The sequence below is a fragment of the Jaculus jaculus genome, chromosome 10 (assembly GCF_020740685.1).
Source record: "Jaculus jaculus isolate mJacJac1 chromosome 10, mJacJac1.mat.Y.cur, whole genome shotgun sequence".
NCBI classification, from domain to species: Eukaryota; Metazoa; Chordata; class Mammalia; order Rodentia; family Dipodidae; genus Jaculus; species Jaculus jaculus.
In genome coordinates, this window is record NC_059111.1 from 77,258,391 (window position 1) to 77,270,640 (window position 12,250).

Sequence of the window (12,250 nt, forward strand, 5' to 3'; positions counted from 1 at the left end):
GACACTACACCCAGCTTCACATGCGTACTCTTTAAAAAAATGTTTTTTGTTTATTTTTACTTATTTAAGAGTGACAGACAGAGAGAGAAAGAGGGGGAGAGAGAGAGAATAGGTGTGCCAGGGCCTCCAGCCACTGCAAACGAACTCCAGACTATGCGCCCCCTTGTGCATCTGGCTAACGTGGGGTCCTGGGGAATCGAGCCTCGAACTAGGACCCTTAGGCTTCACAGTCAAGCGCTTAACCACTAAGCCATCTCTCCAGCCCTTCACATGTGTACTCTTGCTGGGAAGCCAACTCCATCCAGAACTTTCTTTGTGCCCTCATATTACTTGTTCCTGTGTTCCTGTAAAGCAAATTCTGCCTGTTCCTTAGGATCTGTTTTCTCATTACTCCTCCCAGAATCTTTCTCAGTGCCCTACTATTACTGCTTTGAGCTTTTGACTTTTTTGCAGTACTGTTCTTTTGTTACTAGTTTGTTTCACTTAGCAAAATAGTCTCAAAGGTTACACATTCTGTGTATGCACTCATCTTTTATTTATTTATTTATTTATTTAGGTCTTTTTTGAAGCAGGGTCTCCCTGTAGGCCAGGCTGTTACAACATTTCTTTCTTTTCTTTTTTTTTTTTTTTTTTTTTTTTTTTTTTGAGGTAGGGTTTCATTCTGGTCCAGGCTGACCTGGAATTCACTATGTAGTCTCAGAGTGGCTTCAACTCATGGTGATCCTCCTACCTCTGTCTCCCAAGTACTGGCATTAAAAGTATGTGCCACCACTCCCAACTAGTTAAAACATTTCTATCTCTTTTGTAGTATTGCTGTGTGTTGCAATCTTTATGTTATTACATACTACTCAATGTTATTTAATTGTCCCTGGGACCTATCTAGTAAAAGGGACAACAATCTGCCTGAACAGGATCAAAGGCCAGTAATGTCAATAGATAGTTAACTCATCAAGATAATTTAAATTTTAATTTAAAGTTCAAATGTTTTAATTCTGGAACTTGAAAGAATAATTAATTGTCAACATGTATGATTTTCAGGTTTTGAAAATTTAAATTTTGAAAGACTAAGTTGACATTAAAATTATCTACCTCCCACTCACTGGTCTGGGCTCTTGAGACCAATGCATGGCTCATACCTGGAATTCCAGCATGAAGGAGGTCGAGGTAGGATGGCTGTGAGTTCAAAGCCTGCTGGGGCTATACTGTGAGACCCGATTTCACCCTCTCACTCCTGCCCCTTAAAAGGGAGATTTTGGCACTTGGGAAAGGGTGTGATTGTATGAGCCCCCTCAGCATCTACCTAGTTTCTTTCAGTCTCAGCATTCAAAGACCTGCATTGTTCTTGCTCCTCAATTTTAGGTTTTCCTACTCCATCTGTCAGGTCTTGATTCTTTTCCTTTTCCCCTCTTCACCTTTTTCTTTCCCAAGGATGTCATGTCCTTCCCATATGCTTTTTAATATGAGAGTAAAATGTCCTAAAGTGTTGTATAGTAAGAACTGACTTTCTGGGTTCTCTGCACAGGTTGCCCTGCACATACAGACTTGTGATTTTGTCATCCTTGGCACATGGCCAGGGGGAGATAATATGTATGGCCTGCTCATTCTGAGTAGGGGGCTTTAAATCAAGAAAATGCATACTTAGTGAAGTTTAGTACACTCAGCAGGACTCAAGGGTCAAGAACTCTTAAATGTTTATGTCAGTGTGAATTCATATATATTGGGGAATTTTAGCAAGTCATTTAACCTCTCTGTCTCTCTGATCTTCCTATAATGTATACATACAGCTGTTTCATATATAACCTAGTACTTTAATATTTTCTAACTTCAACTTTATTGAAATGAATATTCAATAGAGAACTGTGTTGCCTAGTATTTTAGTTATTTTTGATTTAGCATGGATTTTTACTTATGCTGATTTAGAGCTTCATTCTAATGGTAATATTTATATATGGCTTTATTTCTTACAAGGCATTTATATTCCTTTTGAAATCCCATTAATTTAAATTCTGGAAGGCTTCATTGATCTTTCTCTTTTACTAATAATCTAAAGAGTTAGTGAAGCTATCAAAAGAGAGGATAGAAACATGTTAGTGTTTTGGCCCTATAATAGAGAGCCTGGAAAATGTATTCCACCAACGGCAAATGAAATCTTAATTATTATGCAGACATCACATGTTGCTTTGGCAAATTGCAGTTACTTGTGATCTACACCTCATCTGATTCTAGGTTCAAAAGGCTAGGATATGCATGCCTTACTAGTTGTTTTTAAGGAAAATTTTTCCCCACATAGCAATAATCTTGAATATGTGAAGCTAGGTTTAGTTACAAAGACCTACTGACTTCTCTAATGTGTTTGGTCATACTTCTCTCGTCTTGTTTCCCTACTCCTGTTTTTATTTAGTGGTCCTTTGGCGTGCTCCTTTGGGAGCTGATGACAAGAGGAGCCCCTCCTTACCCTGACGTCAACACATTTGATATCACCATTTACTTGTTGCAAGGCAGAAGGCTCTTACAACCCGAGTACTGCCCAGACCCCTTGTAAGTAGGAATCACAGCAGGACCTTGTGTCTCTCTTACATTTGCTATCTTTACAGAAGCACTTGCCTTTTGGCCTCACAGCATCTCTTTTTAAAACAGGTATGAAGTGATGCTAAAATGCTGGCACCCCAAAGCTGAAATGCGCCCATCCTTTTCTGAGCTGGTCTCCAGGATCTCAGCAATCTTCTCCACTTTCATCGGGGAGCACTACGTCCATGTGAACGCTACTTATGTGAATGTAAAATGTGTGGCTCCTTACCCTTCCCTGTTATCATCACCAGATAACGTTGATGGTGAGGTGAACACATGATTGATGGGAGGCTTACCAACTCCCATCCAAGAAGTATCATAGAACAGCCCACACAACGGTCTACACTTTTTCCAACGGTTTGCACTGCCTGGCCTTTGAAAGGTCATCCAGTATTTTTTGCTCTTGCCAAAATGGTGCCACTGCAAGACTTTGAATTGCTTTATCATTTCTGAGTGGGTTCCTAAGGAACTTTTCATCTGACAAAGCATGAAGAACAGAAGCTTGGTCCCATAGACTGGTAACCAATGGCAACCTGCAGTTGTGACAGCACTCCTGTCTCAGTGGAGTCCAAAACCGTAATTCTGGGTTGAAATTTTTAAAAATCAGAGTCCCACTTGATTTTAGGTGAGGAACTCATACATTTGAAGAATCTTCACAGAGAAATCAGAAGCAGTGGCCTTATGCAAGACAGATATGACAGCCCAGGGCCAGGCCACTAATTTGAACACCACTGCTTCAGAGAACTTTTGTCTGTTGTGTGGTCATGAACATTTCCCATTACTGACATCTCATTCACCCATCAGGCAAGCATTCCCTTTAAAATTTCTGTATACACATTCCTTTGGTTGGATGACTGTCCAGCCATAATGCACTTACAGTTTCAAAATAGCATGACATGAGATGTGTTTATAAGTCATCAGGGATTTTTATGTATTGTACATAAATATTAAGGTTTTCAAAAGTAGCTTATTTACTATGAAATTCTTAGTTTTCAATTACAAATCAACTGTTTAATTGGGAGTGGTAGCTCAGCCCTATATCCTCAGTACTTAGAAGGCTGAGTCAGGAAGATTACCACAAGGTCAAGGCCAACGTGAACAAGATAATGATTTTTCCAGGCAAGCCTGGGCAATAGTATGAGACCCTGTCTCAAACAAAACAAGACAAAACATTCAACTGTTTGAGAATGAAACTGTTCTGACCTTGGGAATATTAATACATTTTATCTGTTTTTTAACAGCAACTTGGAAAATAAGTAATTTGTGATGGTAAATATTTTTAAAAGTAATCAGTATGTTTTTAAATAAGAGTGCAACTGACAGAATAACTGGTTCCAGGAACAGCTTGTATGTAAAACAAAGAAAAGGTCAGGGGACTGGAAATATTAACTCTCAGGTGGAGGCCTCCCACTGCGCAAACAAGGGGAGACAAAGCTTGGGAAGTTCTGTTTTACATTACAGCATATTTTGTGTTAAATAAAAGCATATTTTAAAAACAGTCAAACAAAAAGCCAATCAAAACTTCCATCTGGATGAACAGTTACTCCAGGCAGGACTTTAGAGATGTTTCATTCTGTGGAAATCTTGTGCCTACTACTGTATAGTGCATGTGGCGTGGGTTGCTCCAACGGTTTGCCATTGTACACGCTGAGATTATATTTTTATAGAAATGTTTATTTTTCATGATACAAGAAAAATTTTGTTAGGCCACAAAAATACTGCACTGTGAACATTTCAGAAAAGGTATGTCAAACTCAGATTAATAGCAGCTTGATTTTAATGACTGTAAATAGTGATAAGGAAATGTACTGATTGCCAGTACACCCCACCCTCATTACATCACCAGGATTTGAAGCCAGGGGTTAATAGAGCAAGCTATGACAAGCATGTGTTTTGCTGAAGCCCAGTCATCAGGTTTGGCTGTTGTTGCAGGAAAATGATTGCAACCAAAAGCTCTTTGAATATGGTAGAACTTGCCAGAATACATGAGGAATTGTCTGCAGAGGTATTTCAAGTCAAATGTTACTGTGTCGTAATTGTAAAGGACAGTACTAATTCACAGAGTATTTCAAATGGTGGATGATAAAAAAAAAAATCTGCAAAATTAAACACTGTCTCTATGAGGTCAGGAAAATAAATGTATTAAGAGCAGAGAGCTTGTAGAAACAGCCCGTCAGTAGGGCTGCATACCTGTACATATCCTTGAGAAAGCTACAATGTGAAAATCTTGTTTTCTATTTATGAACTTTTGTAGGTTAATGTGTCTGGACAGATTGTGGGAGTAATTCTTCTAAGCATTAAAAACTTGTCACTGCCTATACCTGCAGTTGAGCTGAATGGTACTACATATGTTAATAGTTGTTCTAATAAACCATAACATGAAATAAAATGATGTAAGATCTTGTATACTGAAAAGTGGTTAAAAGTCATCATGCTTGCCTCTATACGTCATTTACATCAAGATTGGGGAAGCCCAAGATTGATTTCACCTGCCTCCGTAGGGCTTCCACCTAGTTCTCAGATTTCGTCATTGACGCGTGGGCAGTACCTAACTGAATTAGCACTACTGAATCTCTGGAAGTCTCTGTCCTCATAAGGGTGGTCTGTCCTGAGTTTTTTAATTACCTGCATCTTTTTGGCAACCTGTTACTTGCTAGATTATGTGGGTGTTTTAGCTTAGTGCTCCTCTCCAGCAAGATATATCCTTGTACCAAAAGGCATAACAAAGGATAACCCATGGTTGGTATAGAAATAGATACCCAGTTGGGATTGAAAAGATGCCTTCCTGCCCATTCATAATTACCCCTTTGTTCTACACACTTGCCTATCCTGAATCTTCAGTTACCAGATAAACTGCATACAGGTCATGTCTATAGACATTCTTGTAAAAGAACACGAAGGTGGTATTTTGGTCATCTAAGAATTCTGTAGCAATTTGGGGAAAGTATGATATTTTTTGTTTTTTTGAGATAGGGACTCACTCTAGCTCAGGCTGACCTTGAATTCACTATGTAGTCTCAGGGTGGCCTCGAACTCACGACAATCCTCCTACCTCTGCCTTCCAAGTGCTGGGATTAAGGGCGTGTGCCACTACGCCTGGCTGGAAAATATGATTTTTGAAAGATCCAAGTTTACATTGATGTAAACAAAATACAGTGGTAGTTAATTCTTTCTTGGAAGAGAATCCAATTCCTGTGTGTAGCCAAACTGCCTTCCAACCAAGAGATCCAATTCCATAGATAGTCACTCCTCTATATCATATGAAGATAAGACCTTGTCACCTTTGTATCCCTAGTATCTGACACTTAGTAACTTTTCAAGCAATTGCTGAGCTGAAACAGGAGTTTCATATTCATTCAACAAGTATAAACCACCTATACAAAGTTCTGGCCAACGTAGCTTCTGTGACACAGGGCAGGTGTTGGGAATCTTCTGAAAAAGAAAAAGATATATCATTTCATATTCATTCAACAAGTATAAACCACCTATACAAAGTTCTGGCCCACGTAGCTCTGTTACACAGGGCAAGGGTTGGGAATCTTCTGAAAAAGAAAAAGATATATCCCTTTGCATAACTTGGCTTGATGTTCTAAGTGTTCAACTATGTGGATTTTTTTAATTTTATGATGTAGAAAATAATTATTTACTCTCTGACATATAGGGCATCCTTAAATAAAGGGAAAAATATAAAATCTTTAAAATACATTGTAAAGAAAACAAATATTTGAATACTAATATCTCAAAATGTTAATGTAATTTATTTCAAGAAATGGTAGAATTGTATCAATAAAGTTGATTGGCATTTTATATAAATCAACAAATAATAAGCAGCAAAGTGTACTTATTATTTGGATATATAGATGTAAAATTATCCTTTGCACTCAAAAGAATTTAATGGTAAAGACAGGCAAAATTACACAATCAATCAGTATTAAAACTCTGCATTCAAGCTGGGCATGGCGGCACACGCCTTTAATCCCAGCATTCGGGAGGCAAAGGTAGGAAGATTGCAATGAGTGTGAGGCCACCCTGAGACTACATAGTGAATGTCAGGTCAGCCTGGGCTAGAGTGAGACACTACTTCGAAAAGCCAAAAGAAAAAATTTAGGACAGGAGGGATGGCTTAGCAGTTAAGGCACATGCCTGTGAAGCCTAAGGACCCTGGTTCAATTCTCCAGGTCCCACGTTTGCCAGATGCACAAGGGGGTGCATGCACCTGGAGTTCATTTGCAGTGGCTAGAGGCCCTGGCGGGCCCATTCTCCCTCTCTTTCTCTCTCTCTCTCTCTCTCTCTCTCTCTCTCTCTTCCCTTTTCTCTGTCTCAAATAAATAAATAAAAATAAAATCTTTTTTAAAAAATAAGTTGCATTCCTTAGATCTATAAATGCCTTGAAGAAGCATCATGACTTAAACACAAGAAAATCTGGGCTCTTGTGCAAAGCCTTAGATTCAGGAATAAGCCTGAGTCAGCTTGGACCACATATTGGACATCACTAAACCTACTTCCTCATCTGTCAAATAGGTTAATCATGCTTAACTCACAAAGTTATTGAAGAACTCAAGGAGTGCAAAAAACACGTGGCACACTGTTTTTTCTCAATAACTGTAATAATATTATGATCATGAGTTTTGCACAATAAAAGCCCCTGTAAAGGTTGTCTATGGTTTCTCTGGAAGGACCTTCCAGGTGTTTAAATGGACATATTCACCCGCAACTGGGACTCCAGCTCATCCTTGAGCATTCATGAATGCGAAGGTGAGGGTCGCTAAAGGGAAGAGTGACAAGATGGTGTCACAACAGTGACACCTTTCGCCTGAGTGGAAGATACAAAGGACGCTCGACCTCCTCTTTCTGCACTTCCTGCTCTTCCTTTAACCACTTTTCCACTTGCAGCTTTCCTGTTTTTCCTTAATTACTCCTCACACTGTATAGTACATGGGGTACAGCATACACACTAGACAGGAAGCAAAATCTATCTAAAATTTTGTACATGAAGCCACAATGATGGGCTGAAGAGATGGCTTAGTGATTAAGGCACTAGCCTGTGAAGCCTGAAGACCCAAGTTCAATTAACTAGTACCCATGTAAGCCAGATGCACAAGGTGGCACATGCATCTAGAGTTTATTTACAGTGGCGTTCTCTCTCTCTCTCTCTTTTCTTTTAATAAATAAATAAAGGCACAATGATAAAGTCACAGTGCTCAGCACTGCCTAGAGATTATCATTCCTCATTTTGTTCAAATGGGTTGTTAATGACCATTTTGGATCGAGTTCAGGCAAAAGTAGACAAAATCCTGTACTGTATACCATGTGTTTAGAAGATAAGTAATATAGCATGAATATTCTTGTCCATTCATATATGTAGATACACACACAAGTAACTACATAGTCATGACTCATTTTGGCACTTTAGACAATTTTATGACATAGAAAGGTATGCAGACATCATGCCCTAAAGGAAGTAATATTTAGTACTTTTTTTTTTCTTTTCAAACTTGACCTTTTTTCTTTAGGACTATCTCAATTCCCTATGTATCAAAAAACTGGAAAGAACTTCAGTCATAAACCAGTGAAATATTTCAGTTGGTGAATTGAAGGCAATAAAACAGAAGCTTGCCAAGCTGTCCTTTGTTGTAAATCACACCAAAGTTCTACATTACGTCACCCAAAGGTATTGATCACAATACTGGGAGGTTTATAACCACTATTGACTCACCATGTGACCCCGAAGCAGAAATCTAGGAAAATCGCAAAAGCATATCTAGGATAATGAAAAGTCCCTCACTGATAGGACTTACTGTTCTGCCGTCCATCCAACTGGCACTGTGTTGGCTTCAAGGCAAATACTCATACAGAGGAATTTTTCTCTTCTCCCTTTTCTCCATTGGCTATTTCTGAGATATTCTGATGAATGTGTTTTCTTTTTTACCACTAAAAGCTCATATGAGTTTGTCATTATTCCATGTAGTTAATATCCAAGTAACTCCTAACCCTTTATTATTGTTGCTATTGTATGAAAAAAAGAGCCATTGTTCCCTATATGGATGAATTTAGAACAGCTTTCAAAGACTGTTCTCTTGGGCACTTAAACCCCCTTGCTAAACCTTCTGAAATCCAGGTAGCTTTGGAAAAGCAGTTTGGAGATGAAAACAATCATATTGCAGATGCATAAACAAGTTTCTAATTAATTAATTACTAATTTTGCATAATTTTTGGAACACTGGCCCCAGATTGCAATGATAATTATATTTTATCATTTTTGTGAAAAGAAGCTCTTTGTCTTCATGCATTCACTTTTCACTGTCACGTGAGTGCATTCTTTTTACCACATGAGCTCCAGGCTGGCAGATATGTCCAGAAATCCTTAGACCTCTCAGCTGGAACGACAAAAATGCATAAAATCTTACCAGGCCAAAAGAGATCAACTTTAAAAAATCTTTGGCATCCAAACATGTCAGAACTGACTTCTCCCCAAACCATTTGTGTTCCTAGGTTTTCAGTCCCTGGGATCTGTAATATCAGTTATTTTTATTGGGCAGCCTGGAATTTATAAGTACCATAGTCCATCTACATTTTGTGGTTTCTTTTAATTCTCCCTGGTTTTATGTTGTCTTTCCATCTCTTATTTGATTGTATATGTTATTTATTTACTTTATTTTATTTTCATTTATTTTATTTTGCAATGTTCAAGATAAAAACCTAAGCTTGGCTCATGTTAGGCAAGGGTCCTACCACTGTGCTCCACCACGGCTCTCTCTCTCTGGTGCTGAGAGTGCTGGGGGCGGGTAGTGAGCTCTGCCAGCCCTTACTTTGACGTGTGCCACTTTGTTCCTGTGACATCTGCTCTTTCCATCAGAGTGGAGCAGGGCTTTTCCTTCTGCAGAACTGTGTCTAAACAACCACCATATTCATCAGTGGCAGCAATTCTTGTAAACAAGCACAAAGCCTTTGTGAAATCCTGCCCTTCGAGATCACACTTCAGTCACATGGTCCTAGCAGTGACTTCAGAAGTGCTAGTAAAGAAAACCCACCCAAACATCCTAGTGTCATCCTGCTGCAAAGCTGCTTCTAATGTGTGGTTAGGCAAGAAGAATTAAACGGTGTCAGTGGTAGCAGCAGGGGTCTCTGGAAACACCAAGAAGCAGAAGGTGCCATCCCAAAGAGATGAAAAAGCAACACAAAAAGAAAATACCTGGGGTTAAAACTGCAAAGATTTTTTTTTTTTTTACAAAAATGAACTTTATTGACAATAATAATAATGATGATGTCATCCCATGACATGTCACGGGAATTAATGACTGCCTGAAAGCTAATGGGCAAAGGTAATACTCTGAGGGATTAGTCTTGCTTAATGAAATGCTGTTAGTTTAGTAAATGAATGCTTAAAATGACAGAAAGTTTAAAAAAATGTAGGGCTGACTGATTCATGGTGGGTAGGGAGAGAATGTAAAAAACGTTATATACTATTGTTGGTTCCTATTCATTTGTGCTTCATATTAGAAACATATTCTGTTTATATGTTTTGTATTGACAACTTCCATAAATGTAAACAATATCCCATGGTAATTCCCTCCCTCCACTTTCCCCTTTAAAACTCCACTGTCCATCATATTCTTTATAGCCTTTTATCTTTCATATATCTGTCCCATAATTTTGCTTTGAAGGTATGCTTGTGGATTGTTTAGCATAGAGCACATTGAACTGTTAATAAAAAATAGGGGCTGGAGAGATGGCTTAGCGGTTAAGCGCTTGCCTGTGAAGCCTAAGGACCCCGGTTCGAGGCTCGGTTCCCCAGGTCCCACGTTAGCCAGATGCACAAGGGGGCGCACCCATCTGGAGTTCGTTTGCAGAGGCTGGAAGCCCTGGCGCGCCCATTCTCTCTCTCCCCCTCTATCTGTCTTTCTCTCTGTGTCTGTCGCTCTCAAATAAATAAATAAAAAATTTTTTAAAAAATAATAATAAATAAATAAATAAAAAATAGAACTCCCTCAAGTGTAAGTAGACTGCATTTTGTCCTCCGTACTCTGACCCGAAGCCAACCCACCATCTTTCCTCCATATGTGCTTGTGAACAATGTTTCCACATTGCACTGCTTTAGAAGACATCATTCCAAGATAATTTTGACCATCAGCCTCCAAATTCTGTCCCCTTTGTGTCACCACCTCCTAATAACCTAAAAACAGCTACAAAAGTGACATCTCTGTATCAGTTACCTGCTTACAAACCTAGGCCCATTCCTAGATTTTTCTTTCTCACTCATGTTGTTTTGGTTTGTTCATTATAAAACATATACTCATGAAAAATATTTTTAATTAACTGAGCCAAATTCTATCAAGTGGACAGGAAATAACCCTCTGACCACTGTCTCTATCCTTCCATCCTTGTTCTCCAGAGTAACCACTGTTATAAAGCTCCTGTTGGCTATTACAGAAAGCAAACAAAACCAGATACATTGGTTTGACCTCCATTAGTGTCTGGCTTATTGACTGTACTATTTATGACTCCTTTTTGGTAGCGGGGCTTGCCTCTAAACCTCTGTGACTTTGAACACTCACCAAAAATACTCCCCTCAGATTTGAGCTATATACTCAAGGCTAGATCAAAGTATTTAACCATCCTTTCTCTCAAGGGTTTATCATTCAGTGCTCTAGTGACCAGTATTCTGGTCACTAGAAAAGATTGGAGTTAGTTTCTCCTCATCACAAGAAATTAAAGAAAGAGATTTATTGCCATTTGCCAAAAACAAAAATTTTAAACTGGCAAAATATTGCCCTTTTCTGAAGTTCTTGTTCTCTTTTGTAATGGAAGTTTCCAGAACCACTCAGAGATTATGAAAGATTTTAAACTGAAATAATTCATATAAATCATTGGTTTCTTATAAACAGCATTCCACAAAGGATTATTTCAGAACTTCAGCTGATGGATGACTTCTCGCTGACTGGCACTGTACTTAGTGTGTGGCAAGCAGATGCCACAGAGAATGGGGAGTTCACAGTAGCAAGTCACTTTCCTTCACTCCAACTGTCCTTCTGGCACAAGCACACCTAACCTAATTTTGTCTGTTACATAAGTGGCCATGTGTGGAAACCTGATTCGCCTGCCCTCAGATGACTGCCTTAATCCTGTCCTAAGTCACAGCCCACAGCGTGCCTGGCCAGCCCGCTCTGCTGTCACTGTGCTAGAACACAGAGGTCAGGTAGACACGTTCTGGAACCACGCATGCTAGGTCTGAATCAATTCACCAGTTAACAGATGTTGGGACCAGTTTGTTTAATCCTCCTCGCCTCAGTTTCCAAATTCTGTAAAACAGGAAGTACTAACAGTGGCTTTCTCGCAAGATTGTGCAAAGACTGAATAATATCATGCATGAGAAGCTGTCAAGAATTGGTGGTGATAATTTCTAAAGACTTTAAGTTTTACTTTTTTCTATTTGTAATTTGTAATCTGCTGGGATTACCAGGGAATTCAACATGAAAGACCCTTGCTGAGAACTGGGGATGGTCTAGAAATGTACAGGAGAGTCCTGGCCTGGGCTGTTAGCTGGCCCTTAAACTGCTATGTGTCCTCTTTGGAGTTCAAAGTTTGAGGTGAGGTCAATGCCCCTTCTCAAAGGTAAACACACACTCAGGTCTGAAGCTGTGTCCTGGCTCATGGGAGGGGAGGCATGCTGCATTGGAAGCTC

At 39.2% G+C, this 12,250-nt stretch overlaps 1 protein-coding gene across 2 annotated transcripts in view; it reads left to right on the plus strand.

The window, feature by feature from the left end:
• Met (MET proto-oncogene, receptor tyrosine kinase) overlaps positions 1-4,983 on the plus strand; it is a 124,690-nt gene extending 119,707 nt beyond the window's left edge. For both annotated transcript variants that reach the window (XM_045160175.1, XM_045160174.1), the window contains 2 exons: positions 2,402-2,538; positions 2,638-4,983. In XM_045160175.1, the coding sequence (XP_045016110.1) occupies positions 2,402-2,538; positions 2,638-2,848 (348 nt within the window). In that variant the 3' untranslated portion in view covers positions 2,849-4,983. The remainder of the gene's footprint in view (positions 1-2,401; positions 2,539-2,637) is intronic.
• The last annotated feature ends 7,267 nt before the right edge of the window (positions 4,984-12,250 follow it).